General features: G+C 47.9%; 1 protein-coding gene across 2 annotated transcripts in view; it reads right to left on the bottom strand.

The window, feature by feature from the left end:
• Positions 1-14: 14 nt before the first annotated feature.
• Positions 15-13,718, bottom strand: part of DENND4B (DENN/MADD domain containing 4B) — a 97,501-nt gene continuing 83,797 nt past the window's right edge. For both annotated transcript variants that reach the window (XM_015411748.1, XM_015411749.1), the window contains 3 exons: positions 6,200-6,365; positions 4,252-4,316; positions 15-1,030 (listed from right to left, as the gene is read on the bottom strand). In XM_015411748.1, coding sequence (XP_015267234.1) covers positions 885-1,030; positions 4,252-4,316; positions 6,200-6,365 — 377 coding nt within the window. In that variant the 3' untranslated portion in view covers positions 15-884. The remainder of the gene's footprint in view (positions 1,031-4,251; positions 4,317-6,199; positions 6,366-13,718) is intronic.

Here is a 13,718-nt window from a genome sequence, read left to right as displayed (position 1 = left end):
AGTTGAGTGAAGAGGGCGGTGGCTTCCCCCCCACACACCATTTACCACTTATCGAGCTGGCCGTCTTTCGGGTTTCAGCACAAGCAACGAGGGTGAGGACAGACGCCGAAAAACAAACAAACAAAAAAGAAGGGTTCGATAATAAATAAATTATAAAATAGCTTTCCTTTCCTTTCCGTTGAACACTGACTGGTAAAAAAATAAACCAACTTCGGTGGGGGAGCGGGGAGGGCTGCCCGCTCCCAAATTAACTTGGCCGTGATCGGGGACGGGGGATCGGATCGGAGGGGGGGGGGCGATGTTATAAACAGATGGCCGGCCAACCACCTTCCGGGAATAACACTGCACGAAAATAGACGACTCTAGGGAGTGACCTGGGTCGGGGGTGTGCGGGAAGGGGCGGGGTCCGGGCGTGGCATGCACGTGCAGAGTGCAGTGCTGGGCCGGGAAGGGCGGGGCTAGAAGCCACACCCACCCAACCCCCGATGTACACGTGATCCCCGAGACCCGCCCACCCATCCTGCCGCGGCGGCTGGCCGCAGACAACCACTTGGTACTCAAAAGGCCTGACGTCCCTCCTCTGCCACTGATATAACAGGGTCGGGGCAAACAGATCCATGCAGAACCGCTGGCCCTAGGAGGACCTGCTCGGCCCTGTTTCCCTACCCCCTAGGGGGGGCGGAGGCCCCGGACATCCCCACCCGGGAGAGCAGCCTCCCCACATGGCACCGGTCACGGGAGGGCGATGCTGGCGCTCTTGTCCCCCGTCCCTCCCCCCCCGCAATTTGGTATGATTTCCAGTTCTGTCCGGGGTTATTCCTATGCGGCAGGAACCGTGCCGGGCAGGGGCGGGCAGGCATCATGCAGAGACGGCGGTCCCCCTGCTAGCACTCCAGGTTGGCGCCGAAGCTCTTGCGGCAGTCGATGGCTTTGGAGGTGAGCGGCTGCGCCCGCTGCTGTTTCAGGGTCTCCTTGCCCAGGCTGCTGGCTAGCTTGGAGTAGGCTGACTTGTACTTCTTATCGAAGTCCACTGTGGAAGATAAGAACGTGAGAGACGCCATGTTGGATCAGGCCAATGGCCCGTCTAGTCCAACATTCTGTGTCACACTGTGGCCAAAACCCAGGGGGCCATCAGGAGGCTCACCAGCGGGGCCAGAACTCCAGAAACCCTCCCACTGTTGCCCCCCCCCAAGCACCAAGAAGTCAGAGCATCACTTGCCCCAGACAGAGTGTTCTATCTAGACCTGGTGGCTAATAGCCACTCATGGACCTTGGCTCTTAAGAACATAAGAGAAGCCATGTTGGATCAGGCCAATGGCCCGTCTAGTCCAACATTCTGTGTCACACTGTGGCCAAAACCCAGGGGGCCATCAGGAGGCTCACCAGCGGTGCCAGAACTCCAGGAGCCCTCCCACTGTTGCCCCCCCAAGCACCAAGAAGTCAGAGCATCACTTGCCCCAGACAGAGTGTTCTATCTAGACCTGGTGGCTAATAGCCACTCATGGACCTTGGCTCTTAAGAACATAAGAGAAGCCATGTTGGATCAGGCCAATGGCCCGTCTAGTCCAACATTCTGTGTCACACTGTGGCCAAAACCCAGGGGGCCATCAGGAGGCTCACCAGCGGTGCCAGAACTCCAGGAGCCCTCCCACTGTTGCCCCCCCAAGCACCAAGAAGTCAGAGCATCACTTGCCCCAGACAGAGTGTTCTATCTAGACCTGGTGGCTAATAGCCACTCATGGACCTTGGCTCTTAAGAACATAAGAGAAGCCATGTTGGATCAGGCCAATGGCCCGTCTAGTCCAATATTCTGTGTCACACAGTGGCCAAAACTCAGTAAAGAGAAGGAAGACAGAGAAGAAGCAGGAGGAGGAGGAGCTTGGATTTATACCCCGCCCTTCACTACCCAGGGGAGTCTCGGAGCGGCTTACAATCTCCATTCCCTTCCCCTCCCCACAACAGACACCCTGTTAGGTGGGGCTGAGAGAGCTCTTTCAAGGACTGCTCTTGAGAAAACAGCCCTGAGAGAGCCATGACTGACCCAAAGTCACACCAGCAGCTGCACGTGGATGAGTGGGGACTCAAACCTGGTTCTCCCAGATTAGAATCTGCGCTCCTAACCACTGCACCAAACAAGAGAAAGGGAGGTGTTGGTAAGGCCACCAGTTTGGCCCCAGGGCAGGTTTTGCAGTGCCACGCGGAAGGTGGGGAAGCCCCAGAATTTGAAACTGAAGCGTTTTGAGAATTTCGGTTTTCGCTTTACACCGAACCCCCCCCCCTCCCATTTTTAGACCTCAGGGCTGTGAAGATGAAAGTGTGGATAGTGCCTACTAGGGTAAAAAAAGGTAAAGGTTCCCTTGCTCGAAAGCCAGTCGAATCCGACTCTAGGGTTGCGGTGCTCATCTCCGTTTCAACGCCGAAGAGCCAGCGCTGTCCGAAGACGTTTCCGTGGTCATGTGGCCGGCATGGCTAAACACCAAGGCGCACGGAACGCTGTTACCTTCCCACCGAAGTGGTCCCTATTTGTCTACTTGCAATTTCTTGCTTTCGAACTGCTAGGTTGGCAGGAGCTGGAACTAGAGATGGGAGCTCACCCTGTCTTGCCGCACCCGGGTCTTGAACCGCTGAACTATTGACCTTCCACAGCCTGCAGTTCAGCGTCTTAACCACTTGAGCCACCGCAGCTCCGCCTACTAGGGTAGTGGCTTGTAAATGTCAGGGCACGATTCTCTGGCAGGCGGGAGGTAAGGCTCAAACTCTTGGTGTGGCCAAGACAGCTCTGGCTCGCCCTATTCCCTGCGTCCTCCCTCCTCCTCCCACTGTGAGAAGACAGACCAGAGCAGAGCACTGTCCTGTTCTCACACTGATTCCCAGGAGTCTAGCTTACTCCCAGCGACGTGGAAAACTCTGAATGGCTTGCAGTGTTCGGTCCAAACATCAGTGTTCAGAAGTGTGTCCCACCTCCAGAACTGTGAGAGGCGGCGGCCCAGTGAAAGTTCTGCAACCTGAGCAGAGCCAGTTTGGTGTGGTGGTTAGGGGCGCGCATTCTAATCTGGGAGAGCCGGGTTTGATTCCCCACTCCTCCACATGCAGCTGCTGGTGCGGCCTTGGGTCAGTTACAAGTTCTCTCGGCGCTTTTCTCTCACAAGTAGTCCTCGAGAGAGCCCTCTCAGCCCCGCCCACCTCACAGGGTGTCTGTTGTGGGGAGGGGAAGGGAAAGGAGTTTGTAAGCCGCTCTGAGACTCCTTCAGGCAGTGAAGGGCGGGGTATAAATCCAATCTCCTCTTCTTCTCTCCCCACTTGGAAAAGGAATATTACTTATTTATTTACTTTGGTTATGCCCAGCTTTCCTCCCCAATGGGGAGACTTACCTGGGTTTGTCCTATGCGGCAGGAATTGTGACGGGCTGGGGGAGAGGGCGGGGCCAGAAGCCACACCCACCCAACTCCCAATACACACACGATCCCCGAGACCCGCCCACCTATCCTGCCATGGCAGCTGACTGCAGGCAGCCACTCGGTACAAAAAGACCCAACGTTCCCCCTCCGCCACTGATACAAGAGGATCCGGGCCAAAAGCTTATCCATGGAGAACCTGTTTTATCCTTCCCCCCCTTTTATCCTCACAACAACCCTGCGAGGTAGGTGAGGCTGAGAGTGTGTGGCTGGCCCAAGGCAGAACGGGGACTCCAACCCGGATCTCCCAGACTGTAGGCCGACACCCTAACTACTACACCATGCTGGCTCCCCCCACACCCGCAACTCTCCTGCCCATGTCACAGGGAGGAGGAGGAGGAGGAGGAAGAAGAAGAGGAGGAGGAGATTGGATTTGTCCCCTGCCCTTCACTACCCGAAGGTGTCTCAGAGCGGCTTACAAACTCCTCCCCCTCCCCACAACAGACACCCTGTGAGGCGGATGGGGCTGAGAGAGCTCTGACACAAACTGCTCTTTTTCAAGGACAGCTCTTATCAGAGCTACGGCTTTCCCAAGGCCATCCAGCAGGTGCAAGTGGAGGAGTGGGGAATCAAACCCAATTCTCCCAGATTAGAGGCCGCGCACTTAACCACGACACCAAACCGGCTCTGGATAGAAAGGGAAACAGACAAGCTGTTCAGTCCGACAGCTCTGCTCCCAAACGGCCGCCGTGTTTGGGCACCCCCAGGGTGGAAGGAAGCAAAGTCAGCGCCGGTTTGAGCCCTCCCACCCTTACAGGGGGTGGGAGATTCCCTGCCCCCGTTCCCCTCCCCTTACCAATGTCGACGTGGTCTCTGCCCAGCGCCGCCAGCTTGAGGAAGAGGATCTCCCGGTAAACGCTCCTGGAGGGACACAGAAGAGGGAACGGGGCTCGTATTAAGACTCGTCAGAGGAGGAGGACGTATTGAGTCCGAGCCTTATCGACGCAGCCTGCCTGCTATCGGCTCGGAGCAGCAGCAGCAGCTCTCATGAAGACGTGAAGTGCCTTATACTGAACTGGTCCATTGAGGTCAGGATTGTCTCCTCAGACTGGCCGCGGCTCTCCAGGGTCTCAGGCGGAGGCCTTCCACATCACCTTCTGCCTGGTGCTTTCTAACGGGAGCTGCCGGGGATTGAACCGGGGACCTTCTGTATGCAAAGGGGAACTTCTACCACTGAGATATAGCCCCTCTCCAGGGTCTCAGGCGGAGGCCTTCCACATCACCTTCTGCCTGGTGCTTTCTAACGGGAGCTGCCGGGGATTGAACCGGGGACCTTCTGTATGCAAAGGGGAACTTCTACCACTGAGATATAGCCCCTCTCCAGGGTCTCAGGCGGAGGCCTTCCACATCACCTTCTGCCTGGTGCTTTCTAACGGGAGCTGCCGGGGATTGAACCGGGGACCTTCTGTATGCAAAGGGGAACTTCTACCACTGAGATATAGCCCCTCTCCAGGGTCTCAGGCGGAGGCCTTCCACATCACCTTCTGCCTGGTGCTTTCTAACGGGAGCTGCCGGGGATTGAACCGGGGACCTTCTGTATGCAAAGGGGAACTTCTACCACTGAGATATAGCCCCTCTCCAGGGTCTCAGGCGGAGGCCTTCCACATCACCTTCTGCCTGGTGCTTTCTAACGGGAGCTGCCGGGGATTGAACCGGGGACCTTCTGTATGCAAAGGGGAACTTCTACCACTGAGATATAGCCCCTCTCCAGGGTCTCAGGCGGAGGCCTTCCACATCACCTTCTGCCTGGTGCTTTCTAACGGGAGCTGCCGGGGATTGAACCGGGGACCTTCTGCACGCCAAGCAGAGGCTCTGAGCCACGGCCCCACTAAAATACAGACCTCTCTGGACTCCTTGGTCCTCTCCCCAGCATCTCCCGCCCAAGATACTTTAGCTGGAAATGGGAGGAGTTACATCTGGGACCTCCCACATACAGCATGAGGACACTCCCCATGTTTCTGGTGATCCGCCCTGAGCCCGTTCTGGGGAGGTGCGGAATAAAAAATCTCAAAAATAAAATGAATACAAGTGGCGCTGCATCAAGTGCACACAAACCCACCTTAGGGCAAGCACCAACCCCTGGCCCACCTGCCTTCACACTGTGAACTCTCACGTGTTCGAGCAGTGGCCCCCAACGTGGAGCCTGTGCCAGCCGTGGCACCTGCGGCCGGTCTTTCCTGGCACTCACTTTCCTGGCTTTTGCCCAGCAAGGCTCCTGATTGGCTGTGCAAGGGTTTTTTTTTTAAAAAAAAACATTGTGGAAAACTGATCACCACAGGACAAGGGCCTTCACTTGTGTGAATGAAGGTAAATGATGGCCGGCATTTTGTGGTGGGCTCCACCTCCCGTGGCCGCCATTTTGTGGTTGGCTCCGCCTCCCGTGGCCGCCATTTTGTGTCTGAATTCCAAGGACGCCTGCAGGCTGAAAAAGATTGGGAACCCCTGATCTAAGGCAAGGTCTTTCCCTTTCTGTCTGCGCACTTGGGTTCTAAAACACGCGCTCCTACGACTCAGCCACCACAGCTCCCTTCTCCATTATACCCCTGACGACCAGACTTAAGATGCCTCATACACCGGAAGGCCCTCGGCCTATCACGTCGACCGGTGTTGCCCATCTCTGACCCATCTTCCCAGTACGCTTCCCACCCCACACCCAAAGCAGATGCTCATAATCCATTTGCATGGGGGTTGCGCCAGGTTGCTCTCTTCCTTGGCGGTCGGGGGCTGGAGGAGAGAAGCCATACCTCTGCACGTAGGCCGGGTTGGGCTGTCCGGCCACCGTCTCCAGGAAGAGGGCGATCGCCTTGTGCATCTCGCCCACCCCGACGGAAGCCAGCACGGCATCCAGGAAGGACAGCGAGAAGGGGTGGTTGTGCCGCCTCCACGACTGCAGTCGAGTCTGGACGTTGCCTGGAAGAGGAGGAGGAGGAGATTGGAGGAGGATCACGTGGTCACACGCAGATGGCTCATTGGCTGGAGAGACCCCCTGGTGTCCCCTCCCCCTGGTGCCACCTCCCCTGTACTGACAGAGGCTCGGCCATGGGAAATCAGGCTCCCCCACGCCTGGACTGCTGCGATTGCCTAGCTCAAAGCACATGGCATGTTTTTGCACATACTGTTGTTGCTGCTGTTGTTGTTATTTAAATTTCTGAATCGCCCCATCCCTGAGTCTGGGCGATTTACAATAAATTAACATCCAAAATACAATTTGAAATCTGACACCAATTAGTCACAAAAAAATTTCACAGTCTTCAGATGGCACCAGTGTTCCCTCTAAGCTGAGTTAGTGTGGGCCAGCTCAGTTTTTTAGCCTCCAGCTCACACATTTTTGCCTTAGCTCAGGAAGGAGGGCTCCAGGGCAAACTGATTCATGCAGCAGCCAAATCGCCGGCTCACAACTGCCAGAGCCAGTAGCTCACAAATTTTTGCTCACAAGACTCCACAGCTTAGAGCAGGGGTGGCCAAACTGCGGCTTGGGAGCCACTTGTGGCTCTTTCACACATGTTGTGCAGCTCCTGGCAGGGTGGCTGGGGAAGCTTTTCCTTCCTTCCTTCCTCCCTCCCTCCTCCCTCCCTCCTCCCTTCCCTCCTTCCTTCCTTCCTCCCCTCCCTCCCTCCCTCCCCCCTTCCTTCCTTCCTTCCCTCCCTTCTCTTCCATTTGCTCTCTTTGTTTCTCTCTTTCTCTTTCTTTCCACCTCTTTCCTTCTTTCTTTCCACCTCTCTCTCTCTCTCTCTGACAAATAAATATCATTAATAAACAAATACATATCACTGGACAAATAAATATCATTATGAAGATCTGTCTTTACCCCTTCTGCTTTTATTTTTGGCAGCCTTGTTTAATGTTAATAAAAAAGCTAATCTGCATATTTTTCAACAAAAACGTGTGTGCCATATCTGTTCCTGTCTTGTGGCTCTCAGACATCTGACGTTTATTTATTTTTTTTGTGGCTCTTACGCTGAGCCAGTTTGGCCACCCCTGCCTTATAGGGCGCATTGAATGGGACCTATAATTTAATCTAAAACCTGCTCTGGCCTGTTCTTCCATCTCAAGGGCAGGTTGAAGAGGAGGCTGAAGCGGGCAAGATGAAAAAAAGCAAAGTAAAGAGTATGGTGCCAGCTATGATGGAAACCCGCCGCTGTCCTTACAGGCCCTGCGGAATTCCATTTAGTCCCGCAGGGCCCTGATGGAAGCTGGCAGAGAGTTCTTCCAGGTTGGTTCCACCTTCTCGACCCTGGCTCTGGTCGAGGACAGCCGGATGTCTTTGGGGCCAGGGATGACCAGCAGATTACTCTCAGTAGGGCGTGATGCTCTCCCGGGGACATACCAGAGGAGATGGTCCCGAAGATACGCTGGTCCCAGCACCTTGAACCTGACTTGGTACTCCACCGGAAGCCAGTGTAGCTGGGGCAGCATGGGTTGTATATGTGCCCTCCGTGATGTTCCTGTTAGGACTCGTGCCGCCACATTCTGGATCAGCTGGAGTTTCTGGATCAGTCTCAAGGGAAGGCCAGCGTAGAGGGAGTTACAGTAGTCTAGTCTGGAGGTGACCGCCGCAGGGGTTCCTGTGGCTAGGTCAAGGGCGCGACAGGAAAGGGGCTAATCCGCTTGGCAAAGATGGAAAACCGCCAGTTTGGCAATATTCATGCCCTGGGCCTCCAGAGTTAAGGAGGCATCCAGGACCAGTTTTGGGCACCACATTTTAGGAAAGGTGTTGACAAGCTCGAGCGTGTCCAGAAGAGGGCAACCAGGATGGTGAGAGGGTTGGAATCCAAGTCTTGCGAGGAAAGGCTGAAAGAGTTGGGTATGTTTAGCCTGGGAAAGAGAAGGCTTAGAGGGGACATGATTGCAGTCTTCAAGTATTTGAAGGGCTGTCATGTAGAAGATGGAGCAGATCTATTCTCTCTTGCTCCCAATTGCAAGACTAGATCTAATGGGTGGAAATTACAAGGGAGTCCTTACCGGCTGAATATCAGGAGAAACGTCCTAATTGTAAGAGTGGGTGAGCAGTGGAACAGTCTGCCTCGGGAGGTGGTGGATGCTCCTTCGCTTTTTTCTATTGTCATCTACCTTCAATAATTATCAAAGCAAATTAAATTGTTCTTAACATCCCAATATTTCTCTAAATATTCTTTAAAGTCTTTCCAATCTTCAAAGAACTCTTCCGCGTCCAAATTATTAAGCTTCCTTGTTATTTTATCCATTTCTACCATAAAGAACAATTTCTTTATCCATTCTTCTATTTCAGGAATTCTATCCTGCTTCCAGCATTGCACATAAGTCATTCTGGCAGTTGTAATCATGTACCACATCAATGTCCTTTTTGTCATATTAACTTCCTCCATTTTAAGTCCTAAAAGTAATATTTCTGGTTCTTTCTTAAACTTACATTTCACAATTTTCTCCATTTCAGCATGAACTTCATTCCAAAAGATTTTTGCCCTCTCACATGTCCACCACATATGATAAAATGAACCTTCTATCTTTTTACATTTCCAACATGTATACCATTGTAACAATATCTTATACATTTTAGATATCAACTTTTTGCCCCCGCCCAGCCATAGTTTCTCAATGTCATAATATTCATTCCTAAACCCAAAAGTTTTTTTATCTGTTTTAAACAAGTCTTGAATCTGTCTCTATTGTAACCAACCATACTTAAAGTCTAAATCTTCTTCTGCTTTCATTTCAAACGTCTTTCCCGCAGTCTGCAAGATGTCTTTATATTGCAACCAATCCTCTCCTCTGTGTATCGAAAAAGGTTTTATCACCTCTGCTGGAACTATCCATAGTGGTCTCTCTTCAGAGAAAAACCTTTTATACTTAATCCATGTTCTTCTGATATAATGGTGCTTAAAAAAACTATCCATTTTCGTTTTCCCATACCACAAATAGGCATGCCAACCAAACTTACAATCATGTCCTTCTAATGCCAACAGTTTTCTGTTGTCTAACATAATCCATTGTTGCAACCAGGTTAAACAAACAGCATCATGATATAATTTGGTAATTTAAATCCACCTCTTTCTTTTGCATCACATAAAATCTTCATCTTAATCCTTGGTTTTTTCCCGGCCCATACAAACTTTGAAATTTATTTTTGCCAAGCGTTTAAAATCTTTACATCTCTCACTATTGGGATTGTCTGAAAGAAAAACATCACACGTGGCAAAATATTCATTTTAACCACCGATATTCTTCCCAAGAGTGACAAATTTAGTGTCTCCCATTTTTTCATGTCCTGCCTAATTTGGGACCAAAGTTTGTCATAGTTATTTTTGAATAAGTCTATGTTCTTCATTGTCAAATCAATACCTAGATATTTAGTCTTTTTAACAACTTCGCATTGTATCACCCTCTGCAGCTCCTCCTGCTTACCACTGGTCATATTTTTACACATCAACTTGGACTTGTTTTTATTCACATAAAAACCTGCTAAGTCTCCAAACTGCTTAATTTTCTCCATAAGCAATGGTAAATTCTGTATAGGATCTTCCACCATAATCATGACATCGTCTGCAAAAGCTCTATATTTATATGAAAATCCTTTGTTGGTTAAGCCCTCAATTTCTTTGTCATCCTTGATCTGTCCCAGTAGTACTTCCAGTATCCATATGAATAACAACGGGGACAAAGGACATCCTTGCCTCATCCCCTTTTCAACTTTAAAATGGTCTGTCATCTCTGTATTAATTACTAACGCTGCCTTTTGTTCTGAATAAATTGCCTCAATTATGTTTCGAAATGATTCTCCAATGTCACTTTTTTCCATCATACCATTCATAAAGTCCCAATTTAAATTGTCAAAGGCTTTTTCTGCATCTACAAAGAAAAAACCCACCTCTTTTTCTGGATGTTTATCATAATACTCAATTGCACCCACCACCACTCTCAAATTATCCTTTATCTGCCTATTAGGCAAAAAACCGGCTTGTTCTTCTCCAATAACATCTTTCAAATATATCTTAAGTCTCTCCGATATAATTTTCACAAACAGTTTGTAATCATTGTTCAAAAGAGAAATTGGTCTGTAATTTTTTACATTTGTCAAATCTTGCGCTTCCTTAGGAATGAGTGAAATTGTTGCTTCTTTTTCCGTTATTCTTATTTCTTTTAACAAGAGTTCAAAAGTCGGGACTAGCTCCTCTTTAAGTTTCTTATAAAATTTTTACTGTAAATCCATCTGGTCCCGGAGCTTTCCCTAGTTTCGCCTCTTGGATTGCCTTTAATATTTCTTCTTTGGTAATTGGGTTATTTAACATTACCTTCATATCCTCTGAAATTTTTGGCAACTTAACTTTATCCAAATATTTCCATATTTTATCTTTATCTTATCAACTTCTTTCGGAAAAGGTTTGTATAATATTTAAAAAATGCTCTTTTAATTCCCTTATTGTCCACAATTTCTTTATCTTCGTCTATTATTTTATTTATTATTTTATTTTCCCGTCTTTTCTTCAGTTGCCATGCCAAAATTTTTCCTGGTTTATTTGCCCCTTCAAATGATTTCTGTTGTAACTTCTTCAAGTTCCAATAAATTTCCTGGTTTATCAATGTATTCAATTGCTCTTGTAGAATTTGAATCTCTTTGATTATTTTCTTTTTTCCTGGTCTTTTCTTCAACTCTTTCTCCTTTACTTTAATTCTTTCCAGTATCATAGTTTGTTGTTCCAATCTCTTTTTTCTTCTTTCTACTGTTCAATGATATCAATAGCCCTCTCATTACTGCTTTATAAGCGTCCCAGACTGTTTGTATTTGTATGTCATTAGTCAAGTTTGTTTGAAAGAATGACTTGGTTTCCTTAGTTATAATATTTACAATCTCTTGCTGATCCAACAAATCTTCATTCAGTCTCCATCTGGGTTTCTTTATCCCTTCTTTTGATGTCCATAATATTGGATTGTGGTCTGAATTTACTTTCGGCATAATTTCAACTTTCTGGGTTCTTAGAGCTAAATCACCTGTTGTCCATATCATATCAATCCTTCAAAAGGAATCATGTCTGTTTGAATAGAATGTGTAATCCTTAGTTGTTGGATGCCATTTTCTCCATAAATCTTCTAGTTTCTCTTGTTTGGTCAATTAAAAAAAAACTTTTGGTAGCTTCCCTAGCATTTAATCTGACTTCTTCGATTTCCTGTCCAATTTGTTGTTAATCGTGCCGCTAAAATCTCCCAACAAAACAATTTGGTCATAAGTTACCTGATCCAGTTCTTGAGTCAAGTCTTTAAAAAAAATTTCCTTGGCTCCATTTGGGGCATAAATATTCACAATTAGAGTTTTCTTTTGGGGCATGTTCATTTCCACTGCGATATATCTCCCTTCTTTGTCCTTAAAAATTTCTTTAGGTTCAAATTCCTTTTTGATATATATCACAGTCCCTCTGTTCCTTTTCTCTGCCAATGAACAAAATTCTTCTCCTAGTTGTTTAGCGACCGAATATTTAGAATCTTCCTTTTTAATGTGAGTTTCTTGCAAACAAATTATGTTACATTTTTGTTTTCCCACCAATGTTTTACAATTTTTCTTTTTTGGGGGGAATTGAGTCCATTTACATTCCATGATATCAATTTGTAATCCATCATGTTGATCAGTTACTTATCTCCAAAGTCATTAGCATTATCATGCATAAATCTGAGCATTTGTTCTGCTGTCTTGATCTTGTGTCTTTGGCTTTGGAAGTTAAAACTCACTCCTTGAGGAATTTCCCATCTATATCTTATATTCAACTGTCTTAATTTGTCTGTAAGTCTCTTAAATTTTTTCCTGTCTTGAATGATTACTCCGGGAAGCTCTTTCATTATTATTATCTTCTTTCCATCCATTTCCAAAGGTTCCGTGAATTGTTTTCTAAGTATGATCTCCTTCATTCGTTTAGTTAGTAACTGAACAATTCATTGCCACAGGAAGTGGCGGCGGCTACAAGCATGGACGGCTTCAAAAGGGAATTAGATAAGCATATGGAGCAGAGGTCCATCAGTGGCTATTAGCCACAAGGTATAGATTGGGGCAAGTGATGCTCTGTCATCTTGGTGCTTGGGGGGGGTCAACAGTGGGAGGGCTTCTAATGTCCTGGCCCCACTGGTGGACCTCCTGATGGCACTGGTATTTCTGGCCACTGTGTGATACAGGGTGTTGGACTGGATGGGCCTTTGGCCTGATCCAACATTGGCGTCTCTTATGTTCTTATGTTCTTATCTCTTGGCAGATTTTTCTGCTGTGCATAAGCTGAGTTCACTCTGTAAATCAAATCGAAGTTAATATCAATGTCATCAACTTCTTCTTTTAAGTATTCTGCAAATGCTGTAATCACTCTGTTACGGATGTCATCCTCCATTTTCTCTTCCACCCCTCTCAGTCTTAGATACGTCTGTATAGCTCTATATTCCATCATTGTGTCTATCCTTTTATTTTCTTTCACCACTGTATCCACTTTCTGGTCAATGTCTTGTGTTTTTTCCCTCTATTTCCACAGATTTCTGTGCCGAACCTTGAAACTCTTTTTTCATTTCTCCCATCTCTTTCTTAAGGTCAGCCACTTCCGACACTACTAGCTCTTTCATTGTGGCCATATTTTTTTCTTGGGCTTCTTCCATATGTTCCATATGTTTTGCCAAATCTTGTATGGCATCCATCATCCTCTTTTCCATAGCTTCCATTGCTGCCTGTCATTCTTTATTCTTAGCCTTCGTCATTTTCGGGGTCGAGAACGACGCAGCTCTCGGTCTCTGTCTTAAATCCGTATTGAAAGCTCAAAGAAACTTCTCCCACTGACACAGTTCGATTGCCCTTTATGCGCTTAACCAAACCGCTCTGTTTACTTCTTTTAAATGTCTAATACTGGTCGAAAAATTGAATTTTAAAACTTAGTCCTCCTAAAAATGTCGGGCGTTTTTTTCTCTATGGTTTTAGAATGCAGAGTAGGCTCTTCTCTTTTCACTTCCTGTCCATCCGCTTAATCGCTCCTCTTCTTACCTTCCGGCGTCACTCTCTCAATCTTCCCCCTCTTCTTCCTGTCCGTCGATTTGCCGTCCGATCTTCTTCCGGTCCTCCAGGTTCTTGTCTAGCCGCAGTCCTGCGTCTCTGTTGCACTCTCTCTGCTTCACTCCCGGAACCCGGCCTTTTTAGTCCCTTTCAGTTCCTCCCCTTCTCTTATTCTCGCGATTTCTTAAGCATAATTTTCTGTTTCTTATCTCTCTCACAACCACAGGAATGTTAAACAGTTTGCTTTTTCTCGTAATTTTGCTTGTTTAACCGCT

The sequence above is a fragment of the Gekko japonicus genome, unplaced genomic scaffold, assembly GCF_001447785.1.
Source record: "Gekko japonicus isolate JY-2015 unplaced genomic scaffold, Gekko_japonicus_V1.1 scaffold175, whole genome shotgun sequence".
In the NCBI taxonomy this organism is placed as follows: Eukaryota; Metazoa; Chordata; class Lepidosauria; order Squamata; family Gekkonidae; genus Gekko; species Gekko japonicus.
The sequence above is the reverse complement of the archived record's forward strand: the minus strand, read 5'-3'. Positions and strand labels throughout refer to the sequence as shown.